Source organism: Syngnathoides biaculeatus, chromosome 13 (assembly GCF_019802595.1).
Source record: "Syngnathoides biaculeatus isolate LvHL_M chromosome 13, ASM1980259v1, whole genome shotgun sequence".
NCBI classification, from domain to species: Eukaryota; Metazoa; Chordata; class Actinopteri; order Syngnathiformes; family Syngnathidae; genus Syngnathoides; species Syngnathoides biaculeatus.
The window spans coordinates 8,952,065-8,974,892 of record NC_084652.1 but is presented as its reverse complement, the minus strand read 5'-3'; the positions used below and the strand labels follow the sequence as shown (position 1 = coordinate 8,974,892).

Genomic DNA, 22,828 nt, shown 5'->3' with positions numbered 1-22,828 from the left:
TGGCTTTCAACCAGCCTTCTGGACGGATTGTGTTCGAGAACCATGGCATTGTATTACAAAATTACCCATCTTAAATTCCAATGGAAGTTTCAAAAACTTTCCAGAAACTAAATGGGAAACTTCTACCTATAAGCTAAACAAAATGTGGTTGAGCAAAATCTGTCACCGAAGGTGAAAAAAAGGCAAAAGTACCATATTTGCTTTAAATAGAAGCAGCAGCATACATTCCCCCCCACACACTGACAGTGTAGGCAAGTCATTAGTCAACATGTCGTTCACACTCAACGGTGCCATATTGAAACTAAAATTATCACACCACAGCACACATAATAGTAACGAGCAAATAAACAATGACTGAAGAAATAATTGACACAAAACATGCACTTTAAAGGCTATTTACATCCTTTGTGCCGCAAAGCACGCTGGGCGCATGCTGGGAGGCGCTCCCAGAATGCTTTGTGGCACTTAGGAGGTAAATAGCATTTAAATTGTGAGTTTTGTTTCATTACTTTGTTTGTTTTGATTATTTGCAAGTTATGCTTTTCTGTTTGCTGTGGTGTAGTCATTTTAGTTTGGATACGGCACTGAGTGTGAATGACGTTGAGTAATGCTTGCCTGCGTGTCAGTGTGGGGGCGAATGAAAGCTTCTTCTGCTTACATATGTAAAATTGCAATTTTTGCTCACTGCCTTGTGAGTCCCACCATTAGTAACATACATATATGCATGCTAATATATACATTTGTTTGTCGAATGGTGATAAACATGTTTGGTTGTACTTTAAATGTCAAGTGTCATGCCTATAAACATTCTAAAATAGATATTTTAATGAAAAATACATGCAACTTTATTCACTTCAATGTCTATACGAAAAAAAAAATATGAGTGGAGAGGGCGTCATATATCCGCAAAGTTGCAGAAGTCTAATTCGACATTCAAGTGGTAGCCACATTGCCTACAACATCCATTTGCATTCGCCATTGAAAGCACGCTGTGCCACCTACTATCGGACACGGAATCTCTTTTCAAAGAGGACATCTCACAATCGAGTGAAGTGACCGGTGCAATGTTACCCTATTGTTTTGAGTCATATTTAGATTATATGCGGATCACTTCTAACTAACAACAGGCCACCTGGGTGGCGCCGCGAGGAGCCAGCCAGGCCGAAACAGTCTGCGGCGCCGACTTACCCCTGACTTACGTACGCAGATCTTTTGTTATATTCTGATTACGAGGAGGATGAGGATTATGTCACCCCACCCCCACCCCCAAACTATTGTATTTTTTTAGCAGATGTCTACACACCTACCTGTCATTTGGAACCCACAAAGCTCTCATTTTTTGCACCCGTGGAATCCATTTTTCACGACGAATCGGATCTTTTGGAAAAGTGTTTGAACAGTATCAGTGTTCAAACAATATCCCGCAATACAACGAGCCAGCATTTTGGCTAATACAAACGAAGAAAGAGCTACCTTCCAGCAGGTAAAACTGGTGGAAACAGACGAGACCGCTTGAGTGGGCATCTGCTACTAACCTCACTTCCTGCTTCTTCTCAAAAACAAATCCCTCGAGGATTTTCATGGAGGGAGTGACAAAAAGCCAATATACGTCAAAATCATGTTGTGTGGTGAAAAAACGGATGGGTCCATTCCGGCTGCCATTTTTTCCCCATTAATAACATACTAAAAATCATGCATTCTATGACAACGGAGCTTTAAGTAGTTACACAAAATACATTTACATATTTTTGGAACTCTGTGCACACATAGGGTGGGCTGGTGTGGCTGGAATGGATTAGTCTCCATTCATTTCAATGGGAAAAGATGCTCTGAGGTACAAGTGTTGTTCCTTAAGGTCACAGATCAAATGAAACCCATAAATCAAATCATCAATAAATTGTATTTTTTTTTCTTAGATCATTTTAGTCTCCAAAAAAAAAATCTCTTCTAATATTACAGCCGTTCTCACGATGTAATTTTTTTTTCCTCATAGTGATGACTTTATATTGAGATTCCATGAATTTTTTTTTCGCCCTCTCTTTCAGCGTGTCCCAAATACTTTGATGCCAACATCCCGGTAGTATCATAAATATTAAATAGCAATTCAATTGCATTCAGCCCGTACTGATCTGTCTGTTTGCAAAGGACTCCAAAGGGAGTTTCACTCTAATCTCTCCCCAACTGCGCTCACACTCTGACAAAATGCAATTCTAGTGACACAATACACTCTCCGCCACAAATACCGCGGAAAACAAATGTCGTGTTCTTACACCCAAACTTTCCATCATCGCACAGTCGGCATACTTTGTACCCAACCTCACACTTCCGCCGGTCTGCTTTAATGGCTTTCGCGCGGCTCTTGCCTCAGGCTGTCGCACAGGCTCTATCTTAGGATATCGTGGAGGACGATCAGGTCTTCAAAGAGAGCTTTAGAGATTACGGACGAGAACATTTTTTTTTTTTTTTTATGACTCTCACACAGGTAAAAACATTATTTGAGATTCACACCAAGTAATTATTAACGAGTCGTGATTTGAATCACTCAGCCGAAGGCACAGAGCCATAAGCAAGCCAGACAGAAAGATTAATCTTTTAACGCATGAGGGTTTTGAGTATTTTTATTTTTTTTTTTTTGTTCTGTTGACAAGCAGGTTTAAACTTGGAACACAAAAAATAACCTATACTCTTGCAACACATAACTAAAAAGTAGCTGGAGGTTTTGTAGCCCACTATAAAGCCCATCCATCCTTCCATCCATCCATCCATTTTCTGAGCAGCTTATCCTCACGAGGGTCGTGGGAGTGCTGGAGCCAATCCCAGCTGTCAATGGGCAGGAGGCGGGGTACACCCTGAACTGGTTGCGAGCCAATCGCAGGGCACGTGGAGACAGACAACAATCACACACACACTTACACCAAGGGGCAATTTGGAGTATCCAATGATCTTTTAAGTCGCAGGTGCCAAACTCAAGGGCCAGGGGCCAGAAGCGGCCCACCTTATGATTTTATGTGGCCCCCAAAGGTAAATCATCTGAGTCAACTTCTATGATTCTTGTGAAAATCTGGACCAAAATTTCAAATGTTCATGTACATAAATGATAACATTGGGATATAAGCATTTTTGTGTTGCCAAATATGAACAATGTCTGAAAAACACACTTGATCTCTGATTCAAAACTATTGTAAATATGATGAGGCGAAAAACATTATGGTTTTAGTCATAACGGCCCTCTGAGGGAAACCATGGCTACAATGCGGCCCGCGACAAAAATGAGTTTGGCACCCCTGTTTTAAGTCAATACGTCACTCAATGCAGGTCTAAAGGGTCAAAATATGAGACCTTTAAGCTTATGTGTCCTTGGGTGCCTTGAAAAGGATACTATGAATGACTTATGAATATCGTTGTTATTATTATAAGTAGTAGTAGTGTTTTTCTATTCTGTCTAGCCATCAATTTGGAATAAATCATTTTAAAGATTGTTTCAATGACTATTATCTACAGATGTATCAATTTTGGTGTCATAGCAACTATGGTCAAATTAAGTCATTTTTTTCTACAGTGTTTTTGAAAGCTTAAAATTATCTTTGGAATGAATTGTGACTTATCATCTCCAGTAAAGTTATTAGTAGGCACAACACAGGTGTGAAACTCAAGCACCAGGTGCCAGACCTGAGCCTCCACATATTTATTGTGGCCCATGAAAGAAAATTATATACATCAACTACACTGATTCTTGCTAAAACTCTGTACAAACATGTTGTAGGTTATAAAGTAAATAGAGATATTAGAAGCATTTTGTTTGTTTTGTTGTTAGCAAACCCTTTCACACAAAATTGAACAAATAATTTTCCTTGACTTCTGATTTCAAATCAATTTGTGTTGTATGTATGTATTATTATGATTAGCCCATTCAACCTTTATATGATCACACTGTACAAAAAAAAGGCCCTCGGAGGGAAACTAACCGCAACACGGCTGGTGTCAGAAATGAGTTTGATACCCCTGATTTTGTTTTTACTATTTCTACAAAAGGTTTTTTGTTTTTTTTAAATACAAAAACAAATGTATTTATTGGTGTGAACTTACTAACTTACCAAGACAGATGGCTGTGTGCCGTGTGCATAATGTTCCTTTGTACCTCATTAAACAGAATGAGTAACCATGGCAGCACAATTGACTTTGGCAATTAACCAAAAGGCGCACAACTGTCTCCTTCTGAACAGTACCTGTATTCTCTCGCGTGCGTTTGTCTCCTCTGCTGTCGTCGTCTTCCAATAATACTTGCTATGAAGAGAAGTGAGGTCAAGAGCGCCGATGAATTCACTTTATTATGCTGTTATTTAGTGCGGCACGGCTTCATCAATACGCCACAGACGAATAAACACGCGAGGCAACGCGAGGTGACAGATAGCGATGAACGCAAAACCTGATACATGATCATTTGTTATTTGGATCCGATTGATTGCCGGGTTACGCAATGAGACAAATCTCTTACGGGGTGGGGGGCGTCCCGGCAGCTCTCGACTCTATCATGCTTCCTCATTCATTGTGCTCTAATAATGTCATCAATACCAAGGTGCTGACTGGGCAGGGCTGTGCCACCATTATGCAGAGGGGGGTGCTCGGGGAAAACGCATGACAAAAATGAAAATTCCATTGTTTTCTATACAAAGTTCCAGATTCATCCATCATCCAAACATTGTGTGAAGGGGAAAAAAAATGTATCTATATTTTTTTTAGGCAGACATTTCTATATGCGCAACGTGATTCTTCAGCACAAAAAACGAAAAAAAATGCTTGGGTTGATATGAGATGTGGCGAATTATTCTATCACCGGGGAGCATCATTTATAGATAGGGGTCACGTGTAATGGAAAGTGATTTTCACCGGGGGCTCTTTTCCATGTGGGCTAGATACATACTGAAAGCATCAACCAGGACAAATGGCCGCCTGGTGCCGAAATCACTTCAGTTACCTCCACTTAAGGGGAGCCAGCTGGGGACTGCAACACCCTCGATAACCTTCAGCAGAAGTAAGGAAATACACTGCTTTTATTTGCTCTATATGCTTTTTTTCTATGAGCTGGATTGACCCAAACGAGTACAAAATTGTATAAACAAAAAAATAGATTTTTTTTTTTTTTTTATTGCGCAAAACTAAATTGAAAATATCCAGATTCTCCATACAGTTAAGCAGTAAAGCAAGTAATTGCTTTTTCATGGTTGCAAATTTTGGACTCGTGATAAAATGAATAAAATCCTTATCACGTGGATAGCAATTATACTCTCGAGTAAACTTCTGAGCTCCGGTCGCAAAGGCGTCAGATAGGTTGTCTGATCCATATTAAATTACAACGCAACAGCCAGAGGTGAATGACTTGAAGGTCCCACAGCGGAGAGATCAATGAGAAAATGCCACTAAAGCCGCACAAAAATGTACAAGTTGAAAACTTGACTTTGGTGGCATAAAAAAAAATCAAAAAGACCACAAAATGCAATGAAGAAGGGACTACACGGACTCTCCACTAAATTGCAAATGATTGTGAGCTATATTGTTTTCTTGTGTGTGTTTGTTTTTGTGGTGTATAGAGAAGTCAGAATTTACAGTTGCGCACCTTCAGTATAGAAACATGCCCGGGAGCACTCGTGTCTACCGGACAAGATACGCTATAATTAAGAGGAACAAGAAGAGACTGAAAAGGGCCCAAGTCCAACTGCATTCCAGTAATCAGTGGTGCCATAGAGCAGATAATAAAGGCCTATGATCATTTTTGTATGCTCTGTTTGTATGTGTTTGTGCTCTGTGTATCTTAAAGTAGCAGTGGTTCGGGGTTGATACAGTAATTACCAAAACATTGTGCTAATTTTCGTTAGCCTATGGCATTTGCCATTATGCTAGAAGCCTGTTAAGATAGATTTTTATTAGACTATATTGAATGGTCTGGTTGAACATTTTTGTTTTTAAATATATAAATGTTGAATGTTCTTTTTTTTTTTTTTTACACTAAACTTCCACTGGAAGTGATAAATCGCTTGAAGTAAGTAAACTGGTACTAAAGTTTTGTTTAATAAGTTTAAATCGGCTTAACGCGTTTGGGAGGACTAGAACTAAAAAAAATTGTAATTTGTTTTATGCTGTCCTTCTACAGTGTACATTGTCCTCTGTTGTAGGTCGGTCTGGAACCCATTCCCCATGATAAACAGAGATTCACTACAGACACTTTTCTGTCCGTAAAATATTCATTCATTGTTTCATAAAAACACTGACATAGAGGAGCTGTATCACTACCGTTAAGTAGGTCAGCGTTGAATTGAACAATCTCATGAATCTGAAGAGCCTGTGCAGTCATTGTCTGTTAAGTTATTTACCTTGTCGAGCATCTGCGCCTGTAGTTTGTTTTCTATGATCCATGAAGCCTAACAACATCTGACTTTTTGAAAAGTGCATGGAAATAGACATGTCAAAAAAACTGAACGTTTGATGTGGGTTTTGATGTTTAATTTTAAATGAAGGCAAAAAGTTTTCTCACAACAGAGCAGATTGCGATTACATAAACGACTGGATTGAAAATGTTTCATTTTCTGAGTCACTTCTCCTCACAGTGGCATTGTGGCTCATCGTTGGCCTAACAGTTCTGAGGTCCCGGGTTCAATTCCGGACCCACCTGTGTGGAGTTTGCATGTTCTTCCTGTGCCTGCGTGGCTTTCCTCCGGGCACTCCAGTTTCCTCCCACATCCAGAAAACAACCAATATTAATAGGACACTCTAAATTGCGCCTCAGTGTGATTGTGGTTGTTTGTCTCCATGTGCATAGCGACTGGCTGGCAACCAGTCCAGGGTGTACCATGCCTCCACCCCGTTGACTGCTGGGATAGGCTCCAGCACTCCCCGCGACCCTCGTGAGGATAAGCGGCAAAAGAAAATGGATGGATGGACTTGTTTTTGGGGATTTGAACCCCAGTCCCCAGAACTGTGAGGTCAATGCTCTACACCAGTTGCTCTCTCGTGACGCCCGGATCGTTAACATTTCCATCCATTTCAATGGGGAAGATTGATTTGAGATACAAGTGTTTTTAAATGCCAGTGTGTTCACAACAACTTAAACCCATAAATCAAGGGACCTCAGAGTTACGATATAAGGTGTAAAATATGATAAAGCACCAGAGTTTTTACCTTTACAGTTAGTGGTATAAAGTTATCACTGCTAGAGGGCAAACACACGAGACCTTTTCACTCGCCCAAATAATCTGAAATGTCAATACAGTTAAAAATTGATCAAGTGCTGGAGGGGAGCAGCGCCGAACTAATTACAAAACCACAGCAGCTCAGTACATTAAGGTCATTAGCGCTAAATAACAATCCACTGAGGTACCAGGCTATGTTGAATTGAATGCATTGAATGCAATCAGCACAGTCCCAACAGAATGAAAAATCATTTTTTAAAAAAAAGTGTTAAACATTGAAGCCTCGGTGGTGATCTTGACAACTGCCATTCAAGCAAGGTTCTCCGTGCAGCATTTTACTGCCAAACTAATTCATCGGGGTCACTGCAATAAAATCAATGTCAAAGCAGCATATCTGCAGTATCTTTGTCACACAAACCATCCAATTTTAAGCATTCCCTGCTTCAAACACAATTATCAAACCAACCTTTTTTTTCCCCCACAAGTTCATCTGTCATTTTTTTTTAAGGACACAAAACCTGGGGTGGTGGTGAGAAAATGACTGTCACACCTCTGGACGCTCTCGTTACGGTTGCCGCTGCCACAATATCAGACCATTGCCATTCATCATGTGCTGTCTATGCAAGTTCCGCGCTGCTAAAAATAAATGTCTTCAACCTTCCAGTAATCAAGATGAGGTTGCTGCTGCAGGTAAAATGCACCAAAAAAAAAAGGCAAGACAAGTAGTGACCCCACACTGAAAAGTACAAATGACTTCTTGTCTCATTACCCAAGCAAATCACATTACGTATCCTTTGGAAACCTAATAGAAAAAGTGCACTGTGAGGCCCTTTCTGTTACAATCAGTCATCCTATTTATCTTTTTCTACACTGTATCTAAAGTGGTTTCTCTCCATCTTTTTGTTTGCCTTCTCACCGACTTTCTTTCAATTTTTGTGGGGCCCCCCTGCCGTTCCTTCTGTCCCTCCCCAACTGAGTCCGTCTTTGTCACTTTCTTTGCTGAGCAGACAAATTCAAGTGGAAGCGAAGGACACGCCGCTGCATTATTCAAACTCCTCACAGGAACAAGAGTTGCAAATTATGGCCAGCAAATTTTGATTAAAGTGTTTTGCTGAGATGACAAAGCAAAAAGCAAAAAAAAAAAAAAAAATCCAGTAAAGGCTGGAAATGTCACGACAACACTATGCGGGATTATAAAGAATTAAAGAAATCCGGATTACTCAGTTGAAAATCATACTTTCACTATTACGAATTGAGTATAACCCATAAGCAATTCTGATATAGTGCGTTCAAATTAATGTTAGTCATGATGACACGATTGCTATAAACCTCTAAAAGGTTCATTAAGACCTTGAAGGTTAAAACTGTCCCCATCCTAAAATATATTCTAAACGTGAAGGTAGCATTTGCGGTACTGTTTTAACTACCATTAAAAATAATAAAAGTTATCATGTAAGAAAAAGCAAATGACTAAAATAAAGATGGAATGCATTCCCACTGTAAGGTTTTAGTTGCATCTATTCTTGCGACTCAAACATATTACAGGTATAGGAAAAAAGATGGATGATGTAGCATCCATTTATTATATATAGAAGTGATATTTGGGAGTTGAAAGGTGGCGCAGGACACGGTTTGAGAACACGCCCGCAGAGTTCCACAGCGGAAAGAAAGGCTTGATTTTAAGATTTTAAGCAGCATTTCATAAATTGTAAAAATTCAAATTCCGCAAGTTTGTTAACATCCATCACTTTTCTTCGTCGCTTATCCTCACTCACGAGGGTCGCGGGGAGTGCCAGAGTCTATCCCAGCTGTCAACGGGCAGGAGGCGGGGTACACCCTGAACTGGTTCCCAGACAATCGCAGGGCACATCGAGACAAACAGCTGCACTCACAATCACACCTTGGGGCAATTTAGAGTGGCCAATTAATGTTGCATCTTTTTGGGATGCGGGAGGAAACCGAAGTGCCCGGAGAAAACCCACGCAGGCACGGCGAGAACATGCAAACGCCACTCAGCCGGGTCCGGGATTGAACCCAGGACCGCAGAACCGTGAGGCCAACGCTTTACCGGCTGAACCACTGTGCTGCCGATTTGTTAACATTTCTCTTAAATTTAGAAAATATTTCTTTTCATCGTACAGTGAGTTAAAAAGTGTCTACACAACTTTTTTTTTTTTTGTAAAAGATGCTGTCTTAAATCCTACAAAATGTTTTTTGTAGTGCATAGTGACATCACCAAACAAGTTGAAACCAAACAGATTAAGGGAAATAAATGGATTAATGACGGAACACCTTCTGACAGTGACCACCACTGGGAATTTAAAAAAAAAAAAAAAAAGTCTTATTTGCTCCAATGCGAGTTAGCAGCTAACCAATAGGCTGTCGTTATCTTTCAGTTTACCCTGGCCATATCGATGCTTCACGATTGAGTTACCTGGACCGAACAGAATGTGACGGCCACTCCAGTTTCCTTCTTTGAACAATAATAGACTTCGGCCTTTGAACATAATATAAACTCAAACTCATGCTTGAGCACAGAAAAAAAAAAAAATGATGATGTGACAGACCCCAATAATACCTTCCGCGGGATGTGGGACAAACATCAAATGGGATCGAAGCGAGCTTAAAAATCAATAAGCATTTGCAACAATCAATGTCTGGGTTCGCCTGAGAAGTAATTAGATGGGCAATGATGCGGCGCAAAACTCTTCCTCCTCTCTGACTGACACAGTGTGGTTCAGCTAAAAGCTTTTCACACTGTATGGTCAAAAATATGTCTCACAGGCCAAACATTTTGATATTGATATTTTTTTCCCAATGTAATCCCGTCGTAGTCGGTAATAAACACCCCATGTCTGCACTACACCAATCATCAAGGGCCGAGACACTGTGGAACCATCTAGTTGTAATATAATTATTTCATTTTTGTTCCCAACGCATTTGTATATTATTTCATTGAATTTTTATTTCTTAGAATATGAATTCATACATTCAGGCATATGCAGAAGGGTACACTGTGGGGTTACTGCATGTGAAGATAAATATACTGTTGATACGGTACATAATCATGTACGCATCTATACTGAAATATAGAGCTCGTGCACGTGACATTACCATTTTGATGGCACCATATTGCCGGTCAAAAAGAGCTGCTCGACACTGAACCGGAGCACAATATTTACAATGCCCGAGACCTGTTGTGCTGTTGGTTGTCACACCAGACGAGACGGATATTCAAAAAGTTCATTCTATGGAATACCAGCTGAAAAGGCCAGATAATATCGATGGATTTCAGTGATTAAACATGATGGATGGTGCCCAAACAAAATACACACAGGCCTCTGTAACGATCGCTTCATTTCAGGTAGGAATTATTATTGGCGAGTCAACCAGATGAAGTCGTGGTCAAGATACAGAAGGGGGCCACGTGATTGATGGAGTAATCCAGAAAGACTCAACATGAGGGGGAAAAAAAACAAAAAAAAACTGTCAGTCGCAGAGTTTTATCGAGGTTAAGTGTGGCCGCCATCATTTATTATTAAGCTATTTAAATATTGGTATATGTATTGAATACTAGCTGAAAGGATTGATGGATTCCAGCATTGAGGTTAACGTGTGGTCGAACACGCTTCCACGTTCACGAGCCGTCAAAATGTGGTATTTATTCCTGATTGAGAACAGATCCAGCAACAAAGTATTTGTACGCATCGAGACTTTTATACGCTTTTAAACTTTTCCGTGAAAATCTCGATGACTTACTCACCAGTCACGTGTATATCCAGTTGTCCATGACAAGCGGAAGCGGATTAACAGTCTGATTTCTTATGGGCGAAAACATTGACTTCAGTCCTCTATGCTCAGTTTATCAAAAAAAAAAATTCATTTATTTTCACCTTCTAAATGTCTAAGGGTATCGGACCAGACTCTGGGCGTCGTGCTTCGTGTCATCTCCAACCGACTTAGCATTGAACAATGCTTTGTTAGACCGGCAATATGGCGAGGTACACAAAAGTCACGTGATTTTATGACGCAGGTGCACGAGCTCTATATGTACCTCCGAAACCAGATCTTTATGCTCTAAAATCGATTATTGAAACAAGAGAGCGATATTTTTGATAGTCATTTAAAGGGTAATGTACAGTATATTATCAACAGGAACACTGTGGAAAGTCAAAATATTGAGATTGTGTCTAAATGAGATCCAGTTTAAGGGAGTGACTTTTTCTCCGCTTGGATAAGTGCATAATGCATAAGCGCAGCGGGTCGCCATGCTGCTCCGTCATTCAGTCTATGCACAGTGGCATCATAGTCGAGCTTATGGAGGAATCGCGTCCAAACAGCTGAGGCCATGACGAGGTGTGTGATTTTTGTGGTAAAACAAGAAGGATTTGTGACAACACAACAAACCTTGTGGAACAATTCAGGTTGAACCACAACACAATATGTGGTGGAGTTGCACACAAGAGGAAGGTATAGTGTCCTTCGTACAGTGTGGCACCCACTACTAGGGTATAGGGCTCGTGCACGTGATGTCACCATTTTCACGGCACCATGTTGCCAGTCAAAAAGAGCTGCTCGACAGTGTGGGGGAAATTGTACTGGAACAGAATATACACAATGCTGGGGACTTGTGCTGTTGGTTGTCACAACAGAGGATATTCAGATATTCAAAGAGATCACTCTATGAAATACCAGCTCCAAAGATGAGAAAAGATCGATGGATTTCGGCAATTAAACGTGATGGATGGTGCCCAACCAAATACACACGACTGTGTAGCGATCACTCCACTTCAGGTAGGAATTATTCTTCTCAATCTCAAATTACCAAGAAGTATTTTTAATGAGAAGTTGCCTCATTTGAAAACAATGCATTAAAAAAAATGATAATAATTTTTAAAAAATACAGTTGTTTCCAACATACACGAACGTTAATCTTCGGTAAACCTCTCCCTGACAGACTCCCCCCCCCCCCCCAATATGCATTGTTCTCAAGTGAGTCCAATGCGTATATTAAAAGAACGTTAATCTTCGGTAAACCTCTCCCTGACAGACTCACCCCCCCCCCAATATGCATTGTTCTCAAGTGAGTCCAATGCGTATATTAAAAAAGTAGTTACGCTGTAATTACAACAATTCAACATTTTAAAGCAAAGAGCATTGCTGCTGTTGAAAATTCTAAGAATTATTTAATATGATTATGAAATGGGTGACGAACTAGATGTTCAAAGAGCTGCCAGAGTTTATATTGCAGTAACATGTGCATCACATAAGAAAAACACCATGGATTTATTTTGTCCAAACTGTAAATCACTGCTTCTTTTATTACACATAGTAGGTCAGTGAGAAGATGAGCAATTCAATAGGAAAGAGTTTGAGAGTTTCAAGCTAATTGCTACATGCACAACAAGACAATCTGTAGACAAGGTCATCCTCATGTGTTAGATAAGAACAACTGAAGATATTGGAGGCTCAATAAAGGATCAGCACACAATTCCCTGAAGGACTGACCAGCAAACACAGCTGGGTGACAACCTATCCCAGTTAAGGTACAAACGGCTGTGGGAATAGCACCATTGGCGCGGCAAGTGCAATATACAGTACAAGAAGCATGTTTAGTCGGTGACACTGGCATTTCTTGAACGTGACCTCAAACGTACTAAGGAAATGAAGCGATGTAGAAAATTACAACTGGAGTAAACAAAACAAAACTACAATAAGCTGCTGCGTCACATTTTCATTGCTTTGGATTGTGACACATGTATACGTAGTCATCTTTCAGTGTTCACAATTGGGCCTAACCCGAGTACACTTGATATCACTACATTGAAACTTGACCAAACCGCACGAGATTATTTTAACAAACAAACTTGGGAAGTGTGGATACAGCCTAAAGATCTCACGCTAAAGCAACCGAGAAAGAGCATCTTGAGACGGAGCAATATTGGAGAGATTTATGGGACACATAGACCGACGTGCTGGCGAGTCAAACAGATGAAGTCGTGGTCAAGATACAGAAGGGGGCCACGTGATTGATGGAGTAATCCAGAAAGACTCAACATGAGGGAGAAAAAAAGAAGACTGATAACAAGCAGCCAAAGAAGAAGATTGAAAAAACCGCAGTGGCAAAGAGAATGTTTGACCCTCAAACTGCAGAATGTAGCTCATACCCAAAAATAGGTCTGTCTTCGGGATGTAGCACCTTTGGACCTCCACAGTCCTAAAAGAAGAAAAAAAAAATTAAAAATGCGCACTAGAATCGGATGAATCGCAAAAGACGCCTCAAGGCAAAGTGATCAGAGTGCAATCTTTTGTTTTGTTTGCTAATTCTTGACAATTGCGAGCAGGCAACTTGTCTGCCGCGAGCCACCTCTGCAACTAACAAAGACTCCGTAAATGAAACGACTGTTTGGGGGGGGGGGGAGAATAGAAGAATGTCAAATCCTCGGTTTCACCTAAACCATATCCTAGCACAATAATAAAGACGGAAATGGCAATTTGAGACACTGTAGCACTGCAAATGTATAACTACTTTTTAGTTTGACTGTGTGACATTGATTGCTAAAGGAAGGAGTGAAATAAGCGCCGGGCAATACGGTGTGACAATTAAATGACTTGTTTATTTTTTTGCCTCCAAAATCCAATTCCTGATTGGATTCGTTATTTTTTCCTTTCGTTAAAAAGAGTATGCAAATGACAATGACGACATTCAACACTTTGAGAAATTTACCCTTTAAAAAAATCACAGCGATGTTCCTTTTGAGATAGATAATGTATACGACAACAAAACTGTCATTGAACTTCCAGATGCTCTTATCGTGAAGTCACACCACCAGAAGTCGGGTAAAAAGCAATCAGTGTTGCCGCGGGTACTTTGAAATAGTATTCTCATTCCTAATTACTCCATTAATATGCAACTTCATCAGATTGCAAGAAAACTCAAAGATCTGCTGCATAACCAGTGACACGGCCAAAACAACTGCGGACCATTTTGAAAAACGTATCGTAATTTCTCGTAAGATCACTTGATTTTCAAAATAATTTTAAAATCACAAGTAACTCTTAGTTACATTCAGGACACAACCACCATAAGCCGTAATGGATAGAAGTCAGAGCACTAGCTAAGCTAACGTAGCATCAAACTTATCACATAGGTGGATATGACACCGACTTAACTTTGGCGACTTAACAGTACAAACATGAAATGGCAGCGTGAATTTACACACACTACGGCAAAAGGTAAATACGATATCTTCAACTATACATGAAATACTGCGAGTGTCATAACTGAAATAACCTTTTCACTCTCGATATCATAACTTATTGCTCTCCAACCGCTCTCTCTTTCCTGCATGCTATACAGCGACATCATTCAAGCTATGGAACACCCCCAAAAATTGCACCCGCTGTATTCATCTGCTGAAAGAACAGAAAAAAAGATTTTGTACACAGTAAATGACGTCACTGTTTCCTCGTACTATTCAAATAAGTGCATAACTTACCTTTCTGCTTATTAACGCATTTTGCAATCATCTTCTTCACAACGGTATACGGACGAGGATAAGAAATTTAATCTATTATCAGTTTGTATTTGACACAAAAAAAAAAAAATTGTCATATTAGAGTAACTGGCATCGCTGGAACCAATGTACTGTGACTTAATGAGAATACCCCCCCCCCCCGCAAAGTGTATAATGCATTTGGATAATATGTAGTACTGTACAATATGTATTTAATCACAACAGCTGCTACCAACAAAGGGGATCATGAATGAATGTGCAGCGCGACTCTGCAAAAAGAATTGCCATCATGTTGACAGCAATGTCTCTTCAGGTTATTTTTTCAATTTAAGAAAATTATGTAATTCGTCGGCACGGTGGGCCAACTGCTTAGAGCGTCTGCTTCACTGTTCTGAGGGCCGGGGTTTAAATCCTGGTACCGTCTGTGTGATAAATAAAGATAGTTTGCATGTTCTACCTGTGCCTGCGTGGGTTTTCTCCAGGCACTCCATTTTCCTCCCACATCCCCAAACATGCATGGGAGGTTAATTGTAGACTCTAAATTGCCCATGAATGTGAACGTGAGTTTCTATGTGGCCTGCGATTGGCTGGCAACTGATTCAGGGTTTACACTTCCAGCTGCCCAAAGATAGCCGGGATAGGCTGCAGTGCGCCCGCGCCCTTTGTGAGGATAAGTGGCTCGGAAAATGGATGGAAGATGTTACCCGAAACAATGATACAGTATATCAAATAAATCGATACATCGCCAAGCTCTACGTGAGATTCAAACTAAATATAGATTATTGTTGTGCTATTAGTAAAGTATCAGGTTAATATACGGTCTTTGGGCCTTGTTTACTTTAAAGAGTGACATGGAGTGGCACGCGTACAAGTGCAGACACGCCGTTAGTCTTTTTATACGAAACGCGGGAGTGCAGGTTGAAGTACGCAGTTTCCAAAGTGTCTGAAAGTGCCCTTTCCCAACAAGTACCAACCCTTATCTTACTTTGGGGCCTCAAGGGCCTTGAATTTTTTTTTTTTTTAGCCTCAGATGTAATACTATCTCAAAGAGTGGTGGGGGGCTGTGGGGGATCAGCACTGCTGCCTGCAGCTAAAAGTTGAAACTGCTGCAAGCTATTGCAAAATGTTATATCAGCAATGATTTGTAGTTTGAATTAATGTAGGCCCCCCAAAAAAAAAAAAAAAAAAAATTTCAAATGAAAGCTTTTCCAGTCATAAGTGATGTTTATCTGAAATTGAAACTCACCTTGAGCACGACAACAGACTTCTTGTACGTGGTGGTGGTGGCTGAACCAGGTTTCGCCTGTCAACACAAGAGAGAAAGCGAGATGCTTCAAACGTCAAGATTTTTTTTTTTTTTTTTTGCTCTGTTCAAATACGAGCAAAGAAAATTTAAGCTATCATCTTCAAAACACAGATTTCATATTTTTAATAAATGTTTATGGTATCTCACCTTCCACCTTGGAAAAACACAGCGTGTAAACACATTCAAGAATTATACTTACTAAAATGTCAAATTTATATAACAGATAGCAAGGAATAAGAACGCGTGTGCATTTATGTATTTTGAGAAAAAATGCATCATATCTCAGTTGCGGGAGAGGATGCACAAAAACTTTAATCAAGATGACCCTCCATTGCTCCCCATAACAAAGACTGAGAAAATAAAATCCAAGCATCTGTGTAGCTAAGACGCTGTTTAAGGAAAATAAACCAAGGTAAACACCACAAGGGAAGTATTTTACATTGGAAAATGAAAATAAATCCACATTTTGTCCAATGTGGTGTTTCTCTGTTTGTTTTCACCCTACCACTGGAAACAGGTTCAAAATGAAATCATAATTAACAGGTGTTAAGTGACTACATTTCTGAATTAAATATAGGGGAGTCTTCAAGATCAGTTATTTTTCTATTAACTTAGCTTGGATGGCATAAATTACAAAAGCAAGCAAGATATCTTTATCTGAGCAATAATAATTGCCATCGCAAATAAACAGAATAGGATGCATTTACTGTACGTGGTATAAGTACTTCAAGACAATTACTCAAGAATTCATTACACACTATTGATCTTGGTTAAAAAAGAAGAAAAAAAAATCACCAACATGGGAACAAATAAACTGATCTTTATTGTATGCAGTACATTAATTATGGTGTGTGGTGAGGCAACATAAGATACTGTGGGACAATTAACAGTACATATCAATAAATACATGGAACTAACAATAACTGATAACTTGGGGAGTTTCTCCTATATGAGTGTATTGATATCTGTATATTTTAATATAACTGCCATTTGCTGGAATAGAATTACTCTCAAGGCTTTTTACTTCCTTGTGATGTGAAGTGTATACATTTTGCTACTTGTAGTGTCCATTCAACCATCCATCCATCCATTTTCCACCGCTTTTCCGGGTCGGGTCGCGGGGTAAGGAGCTTCAGCAGGGATACTTCCCTTTCCCCAGGCGTTCCCAAGTCAGTCGAGAGACATGGTCTCTCCAGCGTGTCCTGGGTCATCCCTGGTGTCTGTTTCCGGTGGGACATGCCCGGAACACCTCACCAGGGAGGCGTCGGGGAGGCATCCGAGTCAGATGCCCCAGCCACCTCATCTGGCTCCTCTCAATGCGGAGGAGCAGCGGCCCGACAGTGAGCCCCTCCCAGATGACCGAGCGTCTCACCCTATTTCTAAGGGAGAGCCCGCTTGTATCCGTATTAAATACTTGGAGTATTCTGACAACAATTCATTTTGGCTGGATTGGCACAACAGGTCCAAGTCCAAATTTCTGATTTAAGGCCCGTATCCTATTATTATTATTTCCATCCATTTCCCAAGCCACTTATCCTCACAAGGCTCACGGGAGTGCTGGAGCCTACGCCGGGTAACATCAGGCGAAAGGCGGACTACACCCTGAACTGGTCGCCAGTCAGTTGCAGGGCACATAACGTCAATGAGTGGGAAATGAACCCAGGCTGCCCGCACCAAAGTCAGGCGTGTGTATCACGACACCATCTGTGACCCCATTATTATTTCCATGTACATCTCAACCACCATTATTCATTAGTAGTTATTTAGAAGAGTATGCAAGCTAAGACTATTGATCAGCTTCATTTGAAAGCAGTTTCTTCGTGTTGAATAATTTACTTCTATGCCTACTATTAACGAGTGAATACATTTATGTAACATGGCATCACAATTATGTACATGCTCGTGATTCTTCATGATCCTCTCTGTTAAAAGTGCTCGGCTGTTATCTTGTGGCAACGACAGAGAATTACAAACGCCTTTTAAGGGGGTGGGGGGTCGTCAATTATTCATGGGATTTCCCAAACCATGGCAGGGCTTTGCTGGTTACTGAAATAATAATGATCTTGTCTTAATTTATTCCAAAAAAATATATATAGTGTAAAGCCTGGGCCTGTTCAGTTGAAACCAAAGTTATTATTCCGTTTCTACTTTAAATGGCAACAGGCAGGGGGGGACACAGTTTAACTGTACATTCTGCCATCTCGTGGAAGCTCATTTCATTCTACTTGCCTGGTTTTGTCGCAATCATAAATAGAGAAACATTGATCGATTCGTTTTGTCGTACATAACTTTAGGACCATTTCGGTGAAATGTGATCATTTTCTGGGGCACACCCGATGAGTACAATGCTGACGAATCACGGTCGAGCTCTGAGTATGCACTACACTTTTAGGAAGTTTTCTTTTCCATCAGGTTGCCTTCCCCGTCGCTTAATGCTGTCATACTGTGAAAACAATCTCAAAGATATTGCCGTTACCAGTATCGTGGTTGCTTACTTTCCGTCACCAAAGATAACTACTACGTGTCACAGGTGTTGACAGCACAGCCACGCGGCTCCCTGACCTTCTATCGGGGCGACAACCCTCACATCTATTTGTCCTCATTCCGGAGGAGCCGCCGACCGGCCGCCATAATTCCCCCCGCCCCACCCTCTGGGGGCTCTTTTCCACTCCTGACTTCCATGAGTCATTTTTACAGCCGCCAGTTTTGGTCCCAGTCGCCTTGAGCCATCTATGCTTTAAAGCCAGCCAGGCGAGTAAATCTGCCAGATTTAATTAAAACAGCTTCTTTTGTAGTGCTTCCGTGCCTTCTGTCCACTTGTCCCTGACAAAATACTGGTGCTGGAAACCTTGTGACACAAAAGGACTAACCCTTGGACAAATGGTGGCGTGTTTTATGATGACTAGGCAAAAAAAATGAGCCTCAAGTCATTCTGTACTTGGATCGATGTAGCTTTTATTTGATTTCCTGATTGAAGCAAGAACTATGGAGGTCACAGGGGCAAGTTCAATGCATCTAATAAGACAACAAAAGGAACAATGAAAGGCCGTCTGTTTTTTTTTTTTTTTTTTTTTTTCCCCCTCTCCGCTCCTTGAGAATTTTTTAAACATCAGAGCACATGTCATGCCGGCACAGTTTTAAACCATACCCTTGCTATCATACTCAGGCCTCTTGGAAAAATTAACAGTTTGCGTGACTGGCTCAATGAGGCTCATTCACGGTGTTTTCATACAATACTGTTCGGGAACGTGGACTTTGGTGCCGCTGATTAACTGATTTCTAGCTTGGACCTGTCTCCGGCTCGCACAGAATCTCAAACTGCTCGTTAAAGGACAAATGAAGGGAAGAGACGAGAGGAAAACGAAGACAGAGTGGAATAGAATGCGGCATGATATGAGTTTCTAATGCGTGCGCTACGAAAGCAATTTTGTTGGAAAAGAACAAAAAGAACCTCGAGAATCATACAAAATAAGGAATCTACTCTGAGGCCATTTATTATAACCGCGCAGACACAGTTTACATTTTTCTTTTTTTTAACAATCCCGGTAGCACAGGCCAATAGTAGTTTCAAGTCTGTCTCACAGTTTTGGGTGTTCTGGGTTCGAATCCTGGTTTCCTATGTGCCGTTTGCAATTTTCCCCACATGCTTGCGTGGATTATCTCCAGGTACTGTGACTTCCTTCTAGAACCCTAAAAGATGCATGTAAACTTAATTGAAGACTTATTGGTGCATATGTGTGCATGCAAGTGTGAATACTTGTTTGTTCAAGTGACGAATTGAATCAACGTGTAAGATTTTATGCATCCAGTTTTTATGAGTAGGTGAAAATTGGAAAAACTGGTGAACAGCTTTGGTGGCCGATAAAGGATCGCAATATTCCTATTGTGGGTGGTTATGCGGTGCTCGGTCACTTGGTGTGCGGTAATGAGTCGCAGACGAACGTAATTTCCAGCCTACAGAGCACACCTGATTATAAGCCTCACCCAGCACATTTGGAAAGGAAATACCATTTGGTACATACACAAGCCACACCTGTGTAAAAGCCGCAAGTGCCCACAATGAAACCCACATTAAACACGAGATATTTACAAAGAAAGATGGTTAAACAGAAAGCGTTTTCAAAGTTTTAATACCTTAGCTTAGCTTAACATAGCAACAACAAGGTAGCACGAACAAAAAAAAAAAAAAAAAAAAAAAAAAAAAATACCTAAATCACAGACGCAGCAGTAACAGGAGCAACCGCTGGGGTGGCGCTAACCTCTATTGCAGGGCTAACAGGGCCGGTTAGAAGAAAACACCAAATACCGGCAAAAGTCGACACATATATTCCACCAATCTCACTCTTACTTCTTTTGCCCCTTTGCAGCCATTAGGAAAAAAAATGCACAAATTAGCTGCATCACCGCATAAACCGCTGGGTTGAAGGCGTGTGAAAAAAGTCGCGGAATATAGGCTGGAAATTACGATACGTTTTTCAAAATGGTCCACAGTTGTTTTGGCCGCGTCACTGGTTATGCAGCAGATCTTTGAGTTTTCTTGCAATATTACAGTTCCTTGAAAATGTCCAAAGCATGTGATTTTAGGAGGGTTTCAATTTTGAGGTTCCCAGTCATGAGTTCAAAATTCACATTGCGCTGCCGGCAAATAAACATATAATCTCCTGCTGCCCCCCTCCATCTCAGTACAGTAATGATTGCACTGAGGCATCACATTCACAGCCTCATAAAGGGTTTATAGAACATCCCCTGTCCCATCCTCTCTTTTCCTATCAACACCCAGAAGAGAGGCTGTCTGTCTCCCGACCAGCTGAAACAAGGCTTTCGCTCAGCTTGGCCCGGCCCTTATTATCAGAGCATGACAAGGCAGCAGTGTCAACTTGTCAGCCTCATAAAAACCCTTTATGGATCCCACCTGGGCGTGTTTAAAAGGAGGGGGATATACAACCGGCCGCCAAACAGTCCACCGCTTTCATGAGCGGCTTCCACTTCCACTCCTCCATTATACGGTGGTCCAGCTGAAAATGTTGCCATGCACAGCTTTTCAATTGATAGAGAGAAAGAGGAACATGGGACATATAATCACACAAGTGTTTTTTAATAGCATTTTTCAACACTTTTTTATGACCTCTCGTATGCAGGTGAAGGTTAAGAAGACCATTAAGATTTCTTTTTTTCTACACAATCCCCCCCCCCCTCGGTAAAAGTGAGGGTTGCACACTTTGTTGATCGCCTCATTGACTGCCACTAATAACCATTTTAAAGCATTTTCACTGATCTCTGAAGACCCGCAGAATATTTTGTTCTGTGACAATATCAGCACAGAACCTATCAAAATTAATACCAGACTCTCCTCTTTGTAGCTCTTTCCATTCTTTATTAATCAGCATGTTGGTTTCAATAAATACACTGGATTCTGGTAGGGAAATCACAAGCAGAACAGTGACTTTGACAGTCTTGTTTTGGTTTTGTGACACCTCACACAAGAAAATAAACTGAAAAAGGGCTTTTCCTGGAAAAATAATTCATTTACACAACTATGAAATCCGCTGTGAGTGACGACAACTCAGAGGACAAAAAACCCGAGTTTTTGGGCAAAAAACAGGGAATAGGTTCAATTGAAAAATGCGCTGTAAATAGGGGAATTTGTGAATGGTGACTTGCAAACAGCAAACATGAGGGAAGCATATCAAGTAGAAATCGCAGGGATGCAAATTAAGGAAGAAAGGGCTGGAATAAATGAACAGCAGAAAAAAAATGAAAGAATATCAAATGAGAATAAAATGTGTTTCCAGCTTTCCGCAACTAATCAGTTTTGAATTCAAATGTATGCATATTGAGCATATGTTACCATATTTTTTTTTCCACGTTATCAAGTTTGACGCCCTTGAAATGTGGTCAGGAGAGACGTGACTTATGTCGGCAAACATCCATTGAGCTAAATTAGCATAACAAGCAGAAGTGTATTGTGGACAACGAGGTTTTGGACCAATTGAAAAGTTCCTGTGATATTTGATAACGGTATATTGAATGTAATTTGGATAGTACAGAGTGTTAGTGGTCAACCTGTGCCTAATAGATTTTTAGGTTATCGGTTTAAAAGACCGTTCAAGAATTTTGTGTGGTGTTTACATGCACTTGCTTGAGTTTTCTTCAAGCACTCTGGCCTCCCTGAACATACCAAAAACAAACAGATAAATTGAAGATCGAAAGTGTTTGTAAGTGTGATTCTGAATGTGAATGATTGATACGTGTCCAACAATTGACTGGAGACGAGTTCAGTCCTCCCTCTCCCCTGAAGTGTCAGCTTATCCAAATGATTACAAGCACTAACCAGCCCATTCGGCTTTCATAGAAAAGAATTAATAAGAAAAGAATAAATACACACACACACACACACCTATAATATGTAGCCTTGTCTTTTTCTCTATCTTCATCAGAATCCCAACAAATTTGAGCAGCTTTCGCGTTCAGCACCATGGATAGCGGCACACCACAAGCGGCGCACCTAAATAAATCCAAGCTGACTGCATGCCAAAAACTAAAATGTGCCTTCTTTAGCCTTTGGTCCACATGTTTTATAAATATTCATAACAGGTGGGTGGGAAGATATGTCAGCTTAGCAAGCAAGCAGCGTAGGCTTATGCAGAGAGTTCATTAATATCAAACACAGGTGAGAAATGTTATGAAATATTCATCTTTTTACCTCACATTGCGCGGAGCACACATTCACTGTTTTGTTTTGCAGGTCATGAACCAGCAAGAGGATGTTTTGCCAAAATGGCTTGTAAAAGTGAACCTGTTGGAAAGCTTTGGTGCCTTTT

The 22,828-nt window shown here is 40.6% G+C and overlaps 1 protein-coding gene across 1 annotated transcript in view; it reads right to left on the bottom strand.

Moving 5' to 3' along the window:
* Positions 1 to 22,828, bottom strand: part of tnr (tenascin R (restrictin, janusin)) — a 141,230-nt gene that overhangs the window by 100,386 nt on the left and 18,016 nt on the right. The window contains exons 2-3 of the mRNA XM_061840261.1: positions 15,948 to 16,004; positions 13,352 to 13,401 (exon numbers count right to left, since the gene is read on the bottom strand). Of these exons, the coding sequence (XP_061696245.1) occupies positions 13,352 to 13,401; positions 15,948 to 16,004 (107 nt within the window). The remainder of the gene's footprint in view (positions 1 to 13,351; positions 13,402 to 15,947; positions 16,005 to 22,828) is intronic.